Genomic DNA, 21233 nt, shown 5'->3' with positions numbered 1-21233 from the left:
GGCACGTCATTGGTATCGGCCGATATCAGCTTTAAAATGAACTATCAGAATTGTCCAACATGTTAATAGTATCGGCAGGTCATCTGTGTTGCCGATATTGGCTTAAAATGAAATATTGGAATCAGTCAACGTGCTGATAATATTGGTACATCATCTGTATCGGCCAATATCGGCTTTTAAATAATCAGATTCAGGGGAAAAGAGTGGATATATTGATAGCAGCATCAGTTATTGGCTAAATAAGTTGTTATATATCAACATATCCGGTAGCAGCAGAAAAATTGTTGTGAATCTTTATTTGTGACTTAAGTATCATGATAATATCGTATCAAGGGGCCCCTGGTGATTCCCACCTGTACCAGACAGGGTGTACTGTACCTTTAAATTAAATTAAAAGTTAAACCTGTGTTTGTGCAGTTTTCCAGACATGCAGGTATGCGGGTTTCATACTGAAAGTTTTCCATAACTGAACAAATGCCAATGTAAGGCTGTGTTTTGCAAAGTATTATGCAAACACATCGTCAGGGTTGGAGGCAGAACTGTGTGTAATTCCTGGGATTATTATTGAATGAAGTAGCGTCGGGATTCCTGGTGTAATTAGAACAATTGAACTTTAAGTGTAGTTCAGACGTTTCATCCACGACTCTGAAAACAAAGATGACAGATCAGACGATGACACTTTAAAAAGACTCCGCAGATTCATCTGTGCCCAAATCTTCACGTCTTTACACCAACGTCCTTTCGTGCCAAATTACCGTCTAAGATACATGAGCTGCCTGTTGCTTGTGTCCAACTTTTGTTTACCACAATGAGGACGGTGATCACAGGCCAAACCTCTGACTCGACAGCTGCGACAGAGTTCCCAACAGAGTCTATTTTATCTATAATCATTACATTTCTTCAGTTGTTCCTTTATTTCTTTCTCCACTCTGAGTCCTGATGTTTTCCCTCTGACGTTTTACTCTCTCTGTGCTCCTCGTGATTTATCTCCTCATTCCAGCCTGCTTTGTTGTCTCTCCTCTTCCCTCCATCTCTGTCCTCAGATCTGTGTTTAGTCAGGGAGGAATGGCTCACAGGGCCGCTGCACGCCCCGACATGTTGGAGAGGAATTACATTGTGGTAATTTGTAGTAATAAAGGTGCAGGCCAAGTGAAAGATTAACAGATGCATGCCGTCTCAAACTCATGATGTAACTCTACATTCAGCTTTTCCACTCCTAATGTCTGTTTTGTTTTAGCCACGCTAGCTTCAGCAGCAGTGGGCCCGTCATTATCTCAACAACTGTTTGATGGGCTGCTGTGAAATTTTGTACAAACCTCCATGTTCCCCGGAGGATGAATCCTGCTAAATTTGGTGTTCCTCTGACTTTTACTTTAGTGTCACCATCAGGGCAAAACTTTGATTTGTTAGACTTTGGTTTAAGACGGTCACGAGGCACTTGATAAGGGTTGGGGAAAGATAATGGCACATTATATCTCACAGGAGTTTTTGCAAATCTCTGGATACCGTCTAGAGATGACCATTTAGGACCAAGCTAATGACATTGCCATCAGCCTCAGTTGTACTTTGTGTTTGTGGTGGACACTGTCTTCTGTTGAGTAAATAACTTTTCAAATTTGCAGCTGAAGTTTTGAATCCATATGCAAATACTGTCGGAGTAGTTGATCACTAATGTCATTTTTGACAATAAAGTTTATTGTTCAAAGGTAAAATATCCTGCCTCCAGTATGTTTGTCACAAGTATTTGAGGGATAATTGCTTATATATAACTGTATAATCGACCAGTATTTCAATATCAGAATTATTATACTCCCCAATATTGGTATCGGCATCGGCCTAAAAAAAGTCCAGTATCAGTTGGGCTCTGTCCACTACAAGTAAGAGTCATGCTTGCAAAATACAACTCAGGAAAAAAGGTAAAAATAATGTCAGCTAAATGTACCATGTACCAATAATATATTTAATGTTTTTAGTCTAAAAAGTAACTAAAGCTTTCAGTCAAATGTAGTGCAGTAAAAAGTATGTTATTATATTATTTCTTTTATGTACCGCAGTAGAAGTATTAAAAGGCATAAAATTGAAATACTTAAATAATGTTCAAGTATTTCAATATTTTTCCTAAGTGTAGTACTTCAGAAAATGTACCTAGCTACTGTACTTTCCTACACACGTTAGCATGCTAAACATTAGCAAACGTTAGCATGCTAAACTAGAGTGATGATCAGTAGACTTGTTTAGCATCTTTGTGTTAGCATTTAGCTCAGCCTCACAGAGCTGCTAGCATGGTTCTCAGCCCTACTTGTAGTTTTATAGTAAAAGTTGGCTCTAGCTTGACTTACAAATTACAAGATAGGTTCTTTTTAAAGATAAAGAAGAGAAAATATAACTGATTGAGCTCCATTTTCTATTGTATGCTCTATTTTCTAGCCACAGTGCTGTGTAGCTTAGCGCCACAGCTAACCTACTAACCCGCTAACCTGCTAGCTATTATGTAGCGAGAGCTCATCTTCCACAGATCTCAATAAAGCACACAAGGGCTGTTACTAATGATTGTTTTGGTTGTTGAGGTACTTGCAGATTATTTTTAATTCATTGATTAAACTATAAACATTTATAAAAAACTGTGAAAAGTGCTCCAGATGCCTTGATTTGTCCAATAAACACATTCAAACCCCCCAAAATTCAAATTATTTTGATCTTAAACTGAAGAATTAAAATTATTAAGAATTATTGCAATTGAGAACCTGGAACCATTAAATATTTTGTATTTGTGCTCCAAAAACAACAAGAACAGATTGACTAATTGATTCATTGACTAATCATTTAAGTACTTGTTTAAACTGTACTTTTTTAATAAAACATCACATTTAATAAACTCTTCCTGTGTTTTGTATATGAAAATCTTGATCTATAAAGTAACTTAACCTGTAAGATAGTAAATGGTGCTATATTTTCCTCTCAAGTGTGGTGGATTAAAAGATGGTAGGAAAAGTAACGACACAGGTGAAGTACAAGTACCTAAATATGTAAATAAAGTTCAGCAGCACCACTGCTTCCTACTAATTTCCATCTAACTTCGTAGACGTTATTTCAGTAATGAAGTCTCAGTAAATCTAATATTTGCAGGTGTTTCTCCCAAACGCAGAATGAGTGAGCGTGCTAACTACTGAAACTCTGAGGGTTTTCCAGTCTTGTAATAACACAAGTATGAGACACACTTACAGCCTCTTGAAGTGTCGTTTGATGTGGTCCGCAGTTTATTTGGGCAGCAGCCCACATCGTCTCTTAGAAATTCGAACACTGGAATTTTTTACCAGAGGTATTGTTTTTCATGACAGGAACAGTCAGTGTGTCAGTATCTCCTACGTCCACGCACACTCAGATGTGAAGCTTCTAACAGGATATGAAAAATCTACCTCGTTACCAAAAACTCCCACACTTTGATTCGAGATGGAAATTCCAGCTGTGTGTCGTCGATCGTCAAGCAGAGCAAACATGTTTTAGCAAGCAGGCATCACTCAACAGCTCTTTGTCCCTGTGTGTTGTTTCAGTGTCAAGCCTCCGCCTGTGAAGACCAATCCGTCCAAACGCCACCGTGACCGTCTGAATGGAGAGCTGGACCGACTCACCGAGCTGCTGCCGTTCTCTGAGGAGGTCAGAGGTCGCCTGGACAAGCTGTCCGTGCTCCGGCTCAGTGTGGGATACCTCAAGGTTAAGAGCTACTTCCACGGTCAGTGACCTCATGGTGTCATGGTAGTTGTGGTGACCAGTGTTCATGTACTCAAGTATTGTATTGTACTCATGCTTCTTTCTCCTTCTGCTCCACAACATTTATCTGACAGCTTTAATTACATTACAAATTAATATTTGTGCATGCAAAATGTGAAAATGTACAAGAACAGCTGAAACAATTAGTCTATCGACAGGAAATTAAACACCCAATAATTTAATATAGTTTTCATTTTTCATGCAGAAACATTTCATAGGTCCAGCTTCACATATATATAAAAATGCTGCTTTTCCTTTATTTTATTTTTACCTTTATTTAACCAGGAAGTCCCATTGAGATTGAAAATCTCTTTTATAAGAGAGACCTGGCCGAGGTAGCAGCCAATCAGAACACATTAAAATGCAATAAATGCAACATATAATACAAAAATCCACAATAAAACAACAACAGCTTTTCCATCATAATGGAATGCACCAGTGAATGCACCATTGGCCTTGGCTGGAGGAGGTCTGAACTAGAGTCTGATTTAATTGGTCCTCGTTGACTCACCTTAGCAATATTTTCACTCAGCACTACAACCAACTACAACAGTAAAATCCTGCTTTTACATTAACCTAATTATATAATATATAATAATATACCAGTCACAGGGGACATTTGTCAGCATTGAGTACTCAAACTTTCAATTATTTAAAATACATTTACCTCATTGGGTGGTACAGTGGTGCAGTGGTTAGCATTGTTGCCTCACAGCAAGGGGATTCCTGGTTTGAACCCAGGGTGGGGGTGCTCTTCTGTGTGGAGTTTGCATGTTCTCCCTGTGTCAGTGTGGGTTTTCTCCTGGTTCGAACCCCCCACCCTGGGTTCGAACCAGGAACCCCCTTGCTGTGAGGTAACAATGCTAACCGCTGCAACACTGTGCCGCTCAGTCTCTGCAAGTTAGCCTCGCGTCACCAGGCTCTTCACGTAAGGTGAAGAGCCTGGTTTCTATTCACTCTGAATTTTGTCTGGATTCTGGTTCCGGTCTAGAGAGCGGATGCGGAATTCACGAAATTCACCAAAGTAAAAGTGTTCACCAAAGTAAAACTTTAAATTCTGGCGCACCATCGATTTGGGGTGATGAGGGGTGTAAGAAAATCGATTAACTTAATGGCTTGGGGCTTTTCTTGTAAATTATATTCTTTAAATTAAAAAGTTTCAACACATTTTTATTAGCTTGGTGCTTTTATTTTGACGGAAGGGCGCATCCATCAAATTCTGGATCCTGTCTCACTCGCCCTGGTTCCGGTTCCTTACCAAAACGGCCACTAACGGCCCCAGACTACTGCAAGTACTCTACAAGTCAGACCAGTAAGACTTGCAGTGTGCATGCCGACCACAGACTGAATACAATAATGGACCTAGCCACTGTGACCTGACTCCTGTTCTGAAGCCTCGGGTTTATTATAGTAACATTTTCAATGCAGGACTCTTACTTGTAGTGAAGTATTTTTACAGTGTGGTGTGGCGGTTTTATCTATAAAGCACATTTTATACAAGACGATAAGTTCAAGGTGCTGTACAGAGAGGTTAAGACAACAGAATAAAATGAAGAAGTATAAACAGTAAAAGAAGGAGCCCAAACTTTTAAAACTGTAATAATAATATAATGATAATAAGACCTCTGGTTTTAAAAACATTTGGTTCAAAGAGAATAAAAAGGTTTTCACTTTGGCTCGTGTGGTATTTGCACTTTTACCCACGTAAAGGATCTGAGTACGTCCTTCACCACTGGAAGTGACTAAGTGTAATAAGGTTATATGAAACTGGTGTGTAAAATATTGAAAGTGAGAGACAGTCTGTGTGGGATCGATGTGTCGGTTGTGCAAATATGCAGCTGCGGACATTTTTGTGGCTGAGCTGTGAGCGTTCGCGGTGTCAGAGAGGGAACCTGACACTGTGAATAATGAATAGTGGCCCTGCTGGGAGGGAAACAGGAGAGTGTGCTGCAGGGCAGATGGGAGTCTATGCAAAGGAACATGAGACAGGCAGGCAGGGAACAGTAGGTCCTTATTCTGATGCTGATCAAACACACACACACACAGGCAAAGGTGGCAGTGAGCGGCCTGAAACCGTCCTGGTACATTGTGCTGGTGTCAAAATGTGGCACTGAGGTGACGGAGCTGATTAAAGTAAGCTTAATCACATGTGTGTCCTAAAGCGCAGTTCCTCTCTCTTTGTTCTGGCTCTAGGTGAAGATATTTTTGTTGGAAGGAGTCTGGTGATATTCTGTGTTTTTGTTATTGTCAAATCCCGTGGAAATCCCAAAACCAGCAAGTATTGTGCTTTTATCAGAGCCTGATACATCTTCTTCCTCTGTGCCGCAGAGCTCCATTGTTGTTCAAAGACTCACACATCAGTGAACCACCCTGTTGCACTGGGTGACATGTTCCTTCGTTACCATGAACACACACACTGTAGATTATTCTGACTCAGTCCCACATACACCGTCCTGCTGCCACAGATACTCACTAAAGCACCAAATGTGGATTAATCCACTGCAGAAAATAGTCCCAGACAAATGCACGATTTCCTCCTGTTGGAGAAAAACCACAGTGAGCAGCTGATTCAGGAAACTACAGAGACTTTTTTTTAAAAAAAAGAAACTATATTAGGATTATTTTCATTGATGATTAATCTGTTGTTTATTTTCTCAATTAATCAATTTGTTCTTTGGTCTATAAAAAGTCAAAAACTGGAAAAAACAAACAAACAAAAAGCTGAACAGTGTTTACCAAAGCCTAAAATGACGTCCTCAAATATCGTGTTTGTCCACAATGCAAAGATGTTAAGTTTACGGCCACAGAGGAGTAAAGAAACTAGAAAATACTCACATTTAATATGCTGGGATCAGAGAATTTTTACTTTTGTTTCTTAATAAAAAAGTATTTAAACCGGTTTATTGATTATCAAATTAGTTGGTGATTAAATGAATAGTTGACAACAACTTGATTGATTGTTGCAGCTTCAAATTACGTATTTTTTAAGGCTGAGAGCCACAGAAAGGAGGTCATAACGTATTAAGAGACGGACTAACACATTATGGTTTCAGTCTTTTTATAGGATTTGTTAACAGTAAGAAAAATATGAAATAACACCAGACTTTTCCTTGTAAGTTTTGCCATAGTGCATGAGCTCAGCTGGTTATTTTTTATTTACATTTTTAAACATTCTCTGTGAGTTTTGAAGGAGCACTCCAACAATTTAATACTGCACTTTAGTGAAGTTAGTACACTCAAAAAAGACGGATCAAAAGAGCAGTCAAAAACGAATCAGCAGTTGCAGATATATCCCTAATATTCAGAACATAGTAGGATTGCAACGGAGTGAGATTTTCACGGCCTCAGAAAATATCTTGGTTTCACAGTATCACAGTGTTATAGAATTTATATTATTATCAGTCAGAGTGACCCTAAAGCAATGAAACGGACGGGTTATTTTTGGTTGAACAAATGTTTTATTACTATAATTGAAACTATGTGTGAAAAGTCTCCTCTTTGAGATTCTTGGTCCAGTTGCATTTTCTTTCGCAATATCATAGATAAGCACGGTACACGGTGTGATAACCATCAACTTTTATAACACAGTATACCTTGAAATTGGTATATCGCTGCAACTGCAGTCTCAAGTATGGCTGAAACTCCAAAAACACTAGATCCTACATTTCCCATGATACAGCTCAATTGCATCTTTCATTAGACCCTCGCTGCCTGCTAATCACACACATCTTTCAACCTCCACGCACCAAGTTTGTAACTTTCTGTTATAAATTCATAGTGCCCTGTTTAAACAACCCATAATGCATGGTGCAAGTGCATTTAGGGCATGTCCAACTCCACTTTTGCGGTTAAACGGTGCATAATCTGGGCGCTCTGCACCTCTGCTCTGATCTCTCCTATGTTCTCATTTTACAATATATCAGGAAACTCATGCCATTCTCACTACAGACTGGGTTTTTGTTGGTCAATGGCACAGTTGCTTTCTGCTGCCTCAAAATGGCAGTACACCAACAATGCACATGACCACACCTCATTTCAAGACCTACATGCCCATGGGTGCAACTGCGTTGGTCTGAAAGCGCTGTGAGCTGCTTTGCGTCGGGTGTAAGACAGGGCCATAGTCTGCAAGCCCAAACGTACTCATTTTCTCAGGCCTCATAAATCGCCTCCAGAGCCACAGCAGTAGCACTGAGTAGTTCTCTGTAAACTGACCTTTATGTATAAAAAAAAAAGTGGAGTTATTCTTAAAATATTCCTGTGCTTTCAGTCAAAGCAAGCCACGATGCTTCCACTGGCTGTCGTCTAAAATGGACCCAAACGTGGGCTCAGTTTGAACAAAATTGCACAGTAACCAGTGCCATCATGGCCACAGATTCTATACCAGAGGAACAGCAGAGTCCAGCAGGCCTCCCCTCTCTGTTTGTGCCTCGTTTCGCCCTGCTATCAGCCAGCTGATCACTAACGTTGATGGAGCAGAGGGGGGGCGCAGAGGGAGGAAGAGGAGGGCCAGAAGCTCTAAAGCACGGTGGCACGACATGAGGGCTTCTTGACAAGGCAGTGCAGATGGAGAGTGTTTGTGAATGGAGACGTTTGAGCGGCGAACACACTGCAGCATCACACTGTGCTCCGCCATTATATAACCACCCATACCAGATAGAAGCTGTTCTAGATATGGAGATTGTTTTAGTTACACACATTCAGCTTACACTAAGGTTACCGAAAAAGTGAGGGGAATCAAAATAGAAAGAGCTGAGAGGTGAGGTACGAGGAGATGAGGCCAATCAGATGGAGGTTGTATCTTCATCAGCACGCTCTGCCCCGTGCCGTTATCTCCTCCTCAACTTTGATGTTCTCCAGCCCGACAGCGCACACCAGCTGTCATCAAGCGCAGCTGTGCCTTGTTTTTAATGTCACCCAGCAACACATTGTCACTACGACCTCGTCACATATCGACGTTTGGTCATGTCCAGATACGACACGCAAGGTACCCTGGGTGTGTTGGTTGTTGACGTTATGGGACACCGTGTCAAGTTCTGCCTGTTACATGCATTGTCTATTTTCAAAATACACTTCTGTTTTCACAGGAAATTTACAGTTTACATACAGTCTCTTTCAAAATAAAAGCACTATGTCAGTACAACAATGGGAATTGAAGCTTTTATTTCCTTCAACAGCTAACACATGCATAGGTTTAGGCAACTAACGCACTTGGTTCGGTGTTGGAAAAAAGAACAGGGTTTGGCTGTATCATTTTACAGGACATGAACACTGCTCTCCCTGGTGAAAGATGGTGTTTGTAGGACCCATCCACCACCTTTCCTGCCCGCCCTACTCGGACTTTCGCTGCCTTAACTTAACCTTCTGCGTTTCCCCCTGATGCCACCGAACGCTGTTAAACTATAACGGCAACCGGCCGCGTATCATGCCGACGTTAAAGGAAGGCTTCATTCGTTGGTGTCTGACGCTGCAAGTCTTTACATATAATTATCAAGTCCCCAGGAACAGTGCTGAGCTTTGAAGCCGATGTGACGTAGTGGCGGAACATTGAGTTACAACTTCTGGGTCTGTCACGTGATGCCATCGAGCCCAAAAAGACTTTTTCTCATAGACACACAACGTGAAGAGACGTCTCTAAATCAGTGGATACATTTTTTTAGCATTACAACCCCTGTAAATTTACTGCTGTCATTGTCGGCATTTGATCCATTCGATCTGATAGTATTTGCAAAGTTTAGAGCTGCATGATTAACTCATTTTATCACCATTCAAGTTAGCGCAGCGCTAAACCGGAAATTAGCCACTCGGCTGGCAGAAGTCTCTTTCGTGCTTGCTCTCTTAGGTTCATGATGCAGGTGATCTGGGTAATTTCACACCTTGGAATTGAGCTTTCTTGGCTTTATGAGCCACTGAGCAACTTTCACAGGATGAACGGGAACCCACCTCCAACACTCTTTTTTCTTTATATACATCCATGATATTTATATTCAGTGTAAACTGTAGTTTATTGATCTTCACACTTCCTAACACAGCGGGCAAGGGAACTCTGGCAGATGGTGTCAAAGTTGTCTGGATATACACAGGGTTCCCACGGTCATGGACAACCTGGAAAAGTCATGGAATTAGTCAAAATTAGCACAGCCAATACATTTTCTTTAGCTGTTGACTTGATGTAGCTTTAACGTGTTGATGTGTGACTGCGTTTTGTTTACCATCACGTACATATTGTCAGCTAGCTGAAATGTGTGAATAGAGTTTGAATCTGATATGTTTGAAAACGTCGGGCAAGTGGGGCAGGAAAAATAAATTCTTTATTATGGGGACCTGGGGAAGTTATGGAAAAGTTTGGAAATGTTGTCCATGAAAAAATGTGTGGGACCATGCGTACTACGAGAGCCTATCGTACCTGAGCAATGGCTTGCTGGTGCTCTGAAACTAGGTTGGAGGTGCATGAAGCCTCGCCAAAATAGAGCCTTACTTAGCCTGCGCTTAGCCTGATGTTTGCAGGAATGAATGAGTAAACAACAGATTGTTTCAGTTTTTCCCAATGAAGATGTCCCAACCTGCTCCATGCATCAGTTAACAAACTAAGCGTCATGTTGCTTGCTTGAAAAACTGCTCGCCTGGCTTTATTTTGGTGAAGCTTCGCGCACCTTGAACCTTTTTTCAGGGCAACAGCAAGCCCTTCTTCAGGCTCAATCAGGGCTCGATTGCTCTGTGAATGTTGTTGTCGCTCATTGTGAATTTGGAGACTTTTTCACACGCCATCTGCATGAATTCGCTTGCTTGTGCGCCTCTGTGTTAATGTCAGGGTAATCTCCAGTAAGTGCAGCTGATGCTAGATAGCTTGCAAATGATTTATTTCGCCTGGGGGTCTTCTGTTGACTGTGACCGGTATTTTCCCAAAGATGTGTCTGAAAGATGGAGAGTCAGGCAACATTTCATTCAGCACATATCCATCCACAAACTTCATTAGTTTTGGTTTAGCTAGCTTTGGTTGTTTTGCCAGTGTCAGGCTGCAGACATCCTCTGAGGCTGAGGACGGCTCACCTTTGGTGGTGTGTATTTCCTGGAGCTCCACGTTGTTGTTCTGGTGTTTCAGGAGGTTTGAGGTTGTGGTTTTCACAGTGGAAAGTCTTAGTGCCGCTACCTGCAACAACCATGTTCTTGTCATCTTTCCTCCCGACAAAAACAGAGTAATGGAAATATGTTCAGCTGCTGAGTGTCAGCGTTTCCATCTTCCAAGCTAGCTTGCTCCTTTGTGACATGCACACAAGACAACAGTGTGACTTAATCTAGCGATGTGTTTGATCGTTGGATTTCAAATCAGCAGTGGGGTGAAAACTAAAGCAAGGTTGAGACAAGCTGAAAACACAGTCGAACCCAAATTCTCCAGGATGAAAGTGTTTCAGTTTTCATTGTTTCTAGAGAAAAGACCTCTCTGTGGCCTCCTGGATTTCTTCTCCATGGAATTCTCCATCTAATCTTCCACAGCAGTTTCCTCTGATTGTGGAGGATGTTTGTTCAGGGCCTGATGTTTTAGCCCCATTACGGTTGATGCTGAACAAAGCCTTAAAAATAACACAAAACTTTCATACAGTCCTCACGCAACCTCTGTTGTCTTTTGTTAATTGATAGGTGAAGTGTGTTTGGTTGTTTTGAACACGTAGTTACATCAAGAAGAAGGAACAAAAACAGGGAAGTGCTGTTATAGTTCAAAGTTTATATGAATTCATGCTCCTCAAGTTAGAAAAGTCAGATTCTCTTCTTGAGTCTCAGTTTTTAAGGCAACAAAATCAGAACATTTTGAAAATCTGGTAGGTGTTTATATGTTGTGTGCGTCCTCACGTGTTTCAGATTGTTTTTGTCTGGTGGTGTGTGTGTGTGTGTGTGTGTGTGTGTGTGTGTGTGTGAGTGAGTAATGCTTTATTGTTGTTTTGGAGGCTGACGTCAGCCCCGCAGACGCTTCTGCACAGCGCTGGACACAGAGCACAGTCAGTGCCTCTGTTGTCTGTCCTAAGCACACATGGAAACACAGTCCACTTACTGTATGTGAAGCACTGTCAACAAACTCCTCTGAACCCGAGTGAATCAAACCCTCTGTGAGGAAGCGAGCTGGCAGGCATGAGGGGGATTTTCAGAAAAGAGGGTTTTATTCAACCATGAAAACGAAGGAACAGTTTACAGAATGTGCAACAAAAGTTCTGGAACCATAAAAGAGGTCAACTAAACTCAGGCGGAGATAACTTAAAATAAACTGAGCAGACTAAACAGGCTCACACAGACGACAGCGACCGAACAAAGGGGAACATACAGCGAGTGTATATTGGCTCAACAGACCGTTTTCTGCAACAGCAGGGGCAACAAATACAAACACTACCAGCTGAACTATTGTAGTCTATTAGTTTAAATATTTTAAGGAAATAAAAAACATAACAGTGTTTGTCGTATGTGTAAATGAACTGTGGTAAACTGATCACCATCTGATGATTTCCCTGCTCATCTCTCAGCTCAAATCTGCAGATTTTTGGGCTGTTTCTCGAGCTTTACAAGTTTCACATAGTACTTTTGAATTCCCTCCGCCACATGCACAGTCACCATGGACAGAAAGAGTGTAGAAGCTGATTGAGAGAGACAGCCGCCTCTCTCTTCTCTCTCTCAAACTCAGACCAAATGGTAAAACTAAGCAGTGCTGATCAAATATAAACCAACATTCTGTTCTCATATCCACCTATTTCTCGCGTAAAATGCCTCCAGAAACATATTTTAGTGCCCTGTTTAGCTGTAATATGAGAGTTTGTGAACAGGAAGTGGATGCCACATTGTTTCCTGTACTGTGGAAAAACGAAGGCTGTGCACTGTGTTGCCTCTTTGTCTACAAAATTATTTTCTGAAACATATTTTAGCTTATTGTTTGACTGTAATCTGAGATTCTTTGTTACCAGTCAGCCACCACATTGATTTTGCAAGGGCAACTCGCATTGCGCCCCCCACTAGTGGGAGCATCCGATGCATTCTGGTAGTTGTAGGTTTTCTATCTCCTGAGCAAAAGCAAATATCACAGCCATTTTTCTCTGTTTTCTTTGATCACGTTGCACCAATTTCAAAAGTATTTGTGTCTTTCTGCTGCATAGACAGCACAGTTTTATGAAAAGACCATCTATCCAGCTGTGAAATGTTCCTTTAGAACAGATCAGACTGGGTTTTATGACCACCTTACATCAAGCAATGGAGCTCATGAATCAGACATTGGAAATCTGTCTGCCTTCGTGAAATCACTTGAAAAGTTGTTTGGTGTAAGTTTAGCATTACTTTGCAGAGTCAGATTAATTGAAAAAAATAATTGGCAAACAGAAATGTCTCATGTAGCTTCACAAACTGACTAAGCCAGTCACCTGTGTGCAAGACAGCAGCTGTTAGTGTGTAAAGGCAGATTTCAAACGGCTGTCAAAAATTCAGTTATTAAGACAAAAATCCGAAAATACACAAATTGCATCTAGACAGCATGGAGATGTTGGTAATTTGTTTTTAACAATGATTTATTGGCTCCATAAGTGAAAAACTGATGTTTAAAAATGCCATTTTTGCATTGACTCCAATTGTTCGCATGAGAGCGAAATTCAAAATGCTGTAAAAAATTCAGTTTTTGAGATAAAATTCTGATATTTTCCAAACATCATCTACCATGACTCCAAAATTTTGTCATTTTTTTTAATGAACATTGAAAATGTATTTAGCAAGAATTTGCAAGTATATGTTTACAATACCGTTTACAGTCAAACATTTTGATGCACTGTAGGCTCAATTTTCGATAAATCAAAAATCTGTGTGGATCGTTTGTGTAGGACAGTCTGAAGATGTTCTGTAGCAAGAAAATTGGTGTCAATTGAGCAAAAATTGTGGGAGGAGATAGGTTTAAGAAATTTTACAGTTTTTGAAAAAAACAGAGTGATGGACTTCATAATTTTTAATAGGTTTGAATGTACAAAAGTTTCTTCAGTATTGAGGCTACAGTTTGATGAAAGTTGTGAAGTTGTAGCACATATGGTTGATTTGTTATGAATTTTCAAAATTTTGAACTTTAGACGCTTGCTGTAGCGCCACCATCAGGACTATTGGCCTGTTTTAGCAGCTGAGGCAATCTGGCATGAGACTGGACCTTTGTGCAAAGTTTGGTGATTTTTCGCGCATGGGAAGTATGATTTCCTCGGAAGAAGAAGAAGAAGGAGGATAACAATAGGGTCCTGGCAGCTTATTAGGATGTATTATCATAGGTCAAGATACCCAACATTTTATGAAGTGATTAAAATTAGCTCCACCTCTGCCAGCTGCAACATTAAAGTGATCAGAATATGAATGCATCACTGATTATAATCCAACAATATAATTTGTAATACAGAAAGTGGCCATCTTGCAAAGGGCTCATTGAGTGAGTAAAGTAAACGCCCAATCAAAAAATATAAAATGTCTCCTCTCCTTTAAAAACACATAACACAGGTGTGTAAGCTACAGCAGACAACGACCCTGATGAAGAGCTGTGAGTGGCAACACGTTGGTCTACATTGCCATGTAAAATAAAGGCATTTTAATTTTTGCACAAACCCCACAATGTGCCTCAGATTGTTTTTGAAAGACTCTTGCATTTTATATTGTTTTGATTGGGAGTGTACTGTAGTCATGCAATGAGCCCTTCACAAGATGGAATAAACACCTGAAGTATCACCTGTATATGATGACTACTAAGACCCAGCAGCGCTTCTTTTCTGCTCCTTTGTCTTCACTCAAACAGGCCATTTTGAGTAACTGGTGCTTTTATTCTTAGTGCTTTGAGTATATTTTGATTCTAATACTTTTGTACTTCTATTTAAGTAAGATTTTGAATGCAGGACTTATGCTAGAGTGCTGTTACAAAGACCTGAGCACAGACTTCTTTGCCTGATCTGATGAAATAAACCTTAGTACACTTTAAAATAAACTTAATTCTGTTCAAATGTGAACTTCAAAAACTAATGTCTTGGCAAAAATACTAAATAAACTGAATATGGTGCATAAAAGTAAAAATAAGCCTCATCATTTATCTGTTTGCAGGTGTATGCACATGAGGTCAAAAGGTCAGCAAGCTGAATAAGTAGAAAGAAAGTATTAATTGTAAACTATAAAGGAAACTAATGTGTGTGAGTGTGTGTGCAGGAGGGTTGAGCGCAGACTAGCCTGTTGTTTCCTCCAGTGAATGAGTCCCAGGTGATGCTGCTGCCGCTGCTGCTGCCATCACCAGGAGTTTCCATGGCGAACCCTTGTCACCATAGCAACGGAGTCCAGAGTCTGAACGACTCAGGAAGTCTAACACCACAGGGAGGACTGGGGAGGGCTGGGAGAGCTGGTTGTTCATGTCTGCTTCCTGTGTTTGTCGATAACGAGGTTACGGCGAGGCCAGCGCTGTCATTAACTCGGCCTCCAGCTGCACTTTCCTGCGAGATAAATCTGCTCTGCTGAGTCATGAGCAGGCCAGAGATGCTGTGATGAGTGTGTTTTGATATAGTTTTGCTGTTGTTAAATGCAGACACTGTGAACTTCAAATCTTTTTTGATTCTCTGTCCTCTGGAGTTCTTCACAGACTCAACACCTGCTGAGTAACTCTCTACATTCTCTCCCTGATTTCTCAAATGAGATCACAGGTGTCCTATTGTAGTCATATCTTTAATAGCACGACCACAAAAACAGGTGTACCACACGCAACCTCTAACCTACAAAAACCTCTATCACCAGAACAGACTGTCTGCTGCTAACCAACAGCTTAACCTTAACCGAACCCCAAACCAGAGCAGAGTTCATCTCCTCCGCAGACAGTCGGTTAGTGCAGTCTGACACCTCTGAACACAGGAAGGATGTGACGGTTGTAAGGAGTATATGACTGCAAGATAAGCAGAAATGATACTCAGATATGCGGCTTGCCTCCATAAACTCACAGCACGCAGCCTCTGAGTTTTATCAGATAAAAGTTGCAAAGTATTTGCAGTTAAGCCATGGTTAGTGATCTGTTTAGTGAGACATGAAACTGTAAAAATCAAAATGTGAAAAGTCAAGTTTGGTCAAGTTTACTTTGTACATGTTATTCTGACTTTTAGAACCTCTCGTCTTTACACTGAATCAGTTTTGAAATATTTTAACAACTGTTGGATGGATTGATCTGAAATTTTCGACATTCAGTTCAGTTCAATTCAATAATCTTTACTGTTGTGACATTTCATGTGTTGCCAAAGCACAAGTTGAGCAAAGTGTTAGTTCAGACAGGACACGATGTCAGCCTGATCAACTTATGGGAGGGAGTCAGCTGATAGATCACATGATTCCTTTCTATGCAACCAATTGGCAAATCTCATTTACGGCCTCTGCAAGCTGTTTTGCAGCCCGTCTCCACCCCAGCTCCTCCTTTTCATGTTGTGTCTGACTTATCACTGTCATTTCTGTTTGTCATTGATGCTGCTCTGTTCTGCACCCGGGGGGTCTTTGCTGTTGCTCTTCCTGCCTTAAGCTTTCCTCGTTTGAGCATGGAAGGGCAGTAGGTACAAAAATCTCTGAACGTTTAGAGTGGGTCATTTTTTTCGTGTAAACGTGTACATGGGTTTCACCGCTGGGTGGTGCTATTGCATTATACCAGTAAAGCCCCAGTTATCCGAATACTAGTCTGAGTGGGCGGAAGTTCGCTGCATAGATCAGTCTCTCATTGGGCGGAACGAGCCACCCGCTGAAGTCCCGCCATACCACCTCCGGTTGTGTAGCAGTTTTCAACACGTCCTTTACTAACTTTTGCGGTGTTTGATCTTGTGGGGATGTAGCCATTTTTCTGCCATGGTTCGCGTCCTGTAGGCGATATTTTTGTGGGCGTGTTACACCAAAACCTGTTTCCCCCCGGCAATATTTTTGCAAGCGCACCGTTGCTGTGTCACCGCCCAGAACGATTGTGATTGGTTGAAAGAAATACAAGCAGCCGGGGCGTTTTTTTCTCCAATCTTAAAGTGAGAGTCGGCCCAGCCAGACCTTTCTTTTCTTGAGAAAGGTCTGGTGAGCGAGACTATCCGAATACCAACCAAACGGGCCATTTAACCAATGGTTACAGGACGCCACTCCGAAATATCGCCATTCCGACGGTCGCCATCCCGAATTCTGGTCCCTGAGTCCTGACAGTAAGCTATAGCGAGCCTGTAGAAGCTGTATTTCCCATGCATGTCAGCTATTTTCATCAGGGACGCACGCGAGTAATTCAGGCTGACTTTACCTGTTTTTCACAAACTCCTCTGGTAATTTTATTAAAAGGCATGGCATATAGGGTCACAGTAACTTATCATTATTATTATTATTATTATTGGGTCTTATAAGAGTGGGCAATGAGCACCGGGCCATCAAATCACAGCATCTGCGGTGAGAGGACATGGAATTGTGTGTGCTTTTACGCACGCGGGTCAAGGCGATCACGGATAATTGATGTGGGAAAGATGTAGCCAGATGTATTACCTGTTTTAGATACGTGGCTCGTCCGTCCGTCCGTAGCACGAGTCATGTGCGCCACTTCACCACCGACCTGTGCGTAAAAGTGCAAACAATTCCGTCTCCTCTCTACGCGGATGCTGTGATTTGATGGCCCGGTGCTCACTGTAGCCCACTGGCGAACGACCCCCTTAACGACCGCGACGTTTTAATAGAACAGTGCACGTAGGCTACTGACCTGTTGCCAAACCCAGTCTCACACCATTTCTTGTCATATTCACAGTCTATCACAGTTAGTCAACAATTAGTATCTCTCCCCTCCCCCCTAAAAAAAAAAACCTTTTTTGTGTACTAATTTTTCATAACCGTTTATGATCTCAAACACGTGTAAATGTGTAAATGTGTACACGGACTCACCCCTAAAGGGCAGAGAGGTTCGCTCTCTGTGTGTCTTATGGCATTCCATGTAGGCGTGTGAAAGGGCAGAGAGGTTTGCGCTCTCTGCCTTAAGGCTTTTTGCGTAGGCACGTGGAAGGGCAGAGAGGTTTGCGCTCTCTGTCTTAAGGCTTTCCATGTAGGCGCGTGGAAGGGCAGTGAGGTTTGCTCTCTCTGCCTCAGGCTTTTCTCATTTTGGTGTGGAAGGGCAGAGAGGTGTGCTTTACGCCTTAGGCTTTCTACATAGGCCTAAAGGCAGAGAGGCCCCCGAACAGAGCCACACCGCCAAATATAATACTGCAAATGGAAAAAAAAGTTTTGTTTGACTAAAGTGCTCCTGACTGAACTACAGTTTAAGACAGTTAATTTAATTACTGCAAAGGAATATAATACTAAATCATGGACATAATTAAGAAACTCTTCAGCCTCTTAAAAGTCCTCCTCTACAGTTTTTCACCTTAGGGACTCTTTAAGGGATAAGATGCAACAAGGACAAGGACCTAGTCTTAACTTTAAGGGGAAATTAAACGTCACAATTCAAGAATTTCTTAAAGTTTCTTCACTAGGAACAACTCTTGGTATGAGGAAGCTTTGTGAATGCGGCCTCAGCTCTTTGTAGAGCGATGAGGAGACTCTAACCTTCCTCACATTGATACATGAAACACAGAAAGTGCATTTTTCCATCATTCTTTCTTCCACATGGTTTTCCATCTACGAGATTTGACTGGAGCTCTTCTGATTCCATCATCTCATTCTCTGCTTTGGTTTAACAGCACTGACTGGAGAATTAGCTCCACCAGCTGTCGATGTCGATGCACTCAACTTGAATATTTATATAACAGAAGTGGATGGAAATAGCATTAATTTGCATTTTCTTTTGCCAATGTAAATGTTATTTAAATTCAGTTAAAATTTGTGCTGCAGTTGGATAGAACCTGGCTGATGTTAGCATTTAGCTCAAAGCACCACAGTACAGTCGCTCACAGAGCTGATGGCATGGCTATGGACTATCATTTAAAAACAGTGCACATTTTCGGACGGTCGCTTCTTAAGTACATTTATAGTTTGGGATAGGAGTGTAGAACCACTTCCAAATTGTCCGATCCATTGAAATCATATGCCTCTGAGTTTTTCAGTTTTTTTAATTTTTTTTTATCAATGCCAGCATGTTTATATGCTGCCACTTTCGACCGTCCCATTTTCATGAACATGAAATCTCAAGAACGCCTTGAGTACACTGTGGTCATAAAGGGATGGACACGGTCAGCAACAATACTCAGGTAGGCTGTGGTGTTTAAACCATGCTCAGTTGGTACTAAGAAAATCTCCCCCACACCATTACACCAGCAGCAGCAGCCTGAAGCGTTGATACAAGGCAGGATGGATCCATGCTTCCATCTGAATGTGGTTTTTCCGATCTTCTATTGTCCAGTTTTGGTGAGAAAACCCGTGTGAATTGTAGCCTCAGTTTCCTGTTGTTAGCTGACAGGAGTGGCACCTGGTGTGGTCTTCTGCTGCTGTAGCCCATCTGCTTCAAGGTTGGACAAGGTGTTGTTGCTTCAGAGATGGTCTTCTGCACACCTTGGTTGGAACCAGTGCTTATTTGACTTCCTGTTGCCTTTCTATCATCTTGAACCAGTCTGGCCATTCTCCTCTGACCTCTGGCATCAACAAGGCATTTTGGCTCACTGGATATTTTCTCTTTTTGGGACCATCCTCTGTAAACCCTAGAGATGGTTGTGCTGAAAATCCCAGTAAATACTCAGACCAGCCCGTCTGGCACCAACAACCATGCCACGTTCAAAGTCACTTAAATCACCTTTCTTCATCATTCTGATGCTGCGTTTGAACTTCAGCAGCTCGTCTTCACCGTGTCTACATGACTAAATGCATTGAGCTGCTGCCGCGTGATTGGCTGATTAGTTATTTGTGCTGAACGGCTGTACCTAATAAAGTGGCCAGTGAGTGTGTATGCAAAAGTGTATAGTTGCGTGTATGTGGGGGAGCTGTTCGACCATCTGAAACACAGTTGTGATGAAGCATATTTGCAGCTTTAGTTTCCACAGAGTCTGAAGGGTTATAGCTCTCCACTCTTCACCCTCCTCTTCCTCCTCCTCGTCTCTCCAGGCCCCCCCCGACTTTGGCGAGGTGCGCTGACTCTGCGTGTGAACCCTCTTCCTTTAAAACTGCAGTGCTGAGCAGTGGAGGAAGACGGGGGGCAAGAGGAGAGGTGGAGGAAGAGGAAGGGAGGCAGGAAAGGGTGGAAGTGAAGGGAGGAGGGGAGGTCAGGTTACAGATTCAGGTTAAACCAGACTTTTTGGTTAAAACTGTCGAATTTGTTTAGTGTTTAACATCTCTTTACTGTGTCACACATTGTGTCCAATTTTCCAGAATCACACTGAGTGTAACACTTGCCGACATGTTGATGTATCGCACCAGTCGGAGCCGACCCCCTGAGTTGGTCTCAGTTCACGCTGTAATAACAAACTGGAGATTCTTTCTGAGTTCTGCAGAAAGCAGCTCTTGACCGAGATGACAGGACAAATTCCTGCAGATCCAGTGGGTTTGTTTTAAAAGGGGGAGGGCGAGCGGTGGGAGGGTGAGGGAAGTTTGTTAGCGTGCCATAGAGTCATTACTGTAAGGAAAGGAAAGGAGGTATCGCTGAGCTGACTTGAAGCCAGTGATCACAGATTAGATTACACAACATTTTGCTTAAAAAAACACTTATTTTTAACACAACAGAAAAAATGCTGCTCCATCCTGTTTGACCAAAATAAATCTGACTTGGGTTGAGAAAGATTTTCTGGACAGTGTTACATGCTCATAGCAGAGAGCTTCACTTGCACATGCATTTACACACAATAAAACACACACTGTCACTTTCTGTGTGTGCGGTCTCTGCTGTCCTTCACATGGAGGTAAAAGCTGCCTGCATTCGTCACTGATACTTTGTCTGTTGCACAAATAAACCAGTGAAACATAAGCAGGGATGCAGTGAGTGTTGCATAAACATACTGGATACCCAGCAGTGTTGTTTCTCGTCTCTCGGAGCTGTAGCGTGTAGAGACGAGTCTTTGATTACAGAGTAAAGTTTGGCCAGCTGAGAAGACAAACCAAAGAGAAGGTGACTGTTTTTAGGTTTGGTGATTAGTTTAGAAACTCTTTTGTCCACCTGATGAGTAATGAGTCCAATATTCACTCTTTATTAGTTCTGTGTTGTGAGAATTTACCTGTCGCAGTAAGCATGGAGCCCACACTGTCACTAACTGCACTCCCTGAACAATCATATTTTTGGAGAAGTGAAAGAGTGATGTCAGAGAGAAGCAGACAGAGGGGTCTACAGTCTGTGTTTGAAGGATATATCCAGGATGTCAAACTGACTCAGCAGCAACAACAGGTTAAAAAGACAAAGATAGTTAGAAGCTAAAGCCGAACTATAGGCTACAGATCACAGTGTAAAAGTGAACCACCACATCACTGCTGATCGCCACACAAGACAATGAATATAAAGGGAAACTTTGCTGATATTGAACCAGCTGTGTGGCATC

General features: G+C 41.7%; 2 protein-coding genes across 3 annotated transcripts in view; one reads left to right on the top strand and one right to left on the bottom strand.

The window, feature by feature from the left end:
• cops4 (COP9 constitutive photomorphogenic homolog subunit 4 (Arabidopsis)) overlaps positions 1-21233 on the bottom strand; it is a 520559-nt gene that overhangs the window by 110174 nt on the left and 389152 nt on the right. The window lies entirely within an intron of this gene.
• Positions 1-21233, top strand: part of LOC126395745 (aryl hydrocarbon receptor-like) — a 36298-nt gene that overhangs the window by 1927 nt on the left and 13138 nt on the right. For both annotated transcript variants that reach the window (XM_050053439.1, XM_050053437.1), the window contains exon 2: positions 3552-3730. In XM_050053439.1, the coding sequence (XP_049909396.1) occupies positions 3552-3730 (179 nt within the window). The remainder of the gene's footprint in view (positions 1-3551; positions 3731-21233) is intronic.

This window comes from Epinephelus moara, chromosome 9 (genome assembly GCF_006386435.1).
Source record: "Epinephelus moara isolate mb chromosome 9, YSFRI_EMoa_1.0, whole genome shotgun sequence".
Classification (NCBI taxonomy): domain Eukaryota; kingdom Metazoa; phylum Chordata; class Actinopteri; order Perciformes; family Serranidae; genus Epinephelus; species Epinephelus moara.
Note: the sequence above shows the minus strand (reverse complement) of the source record. Positions and strands in the feature narration are given on the sequence as shown.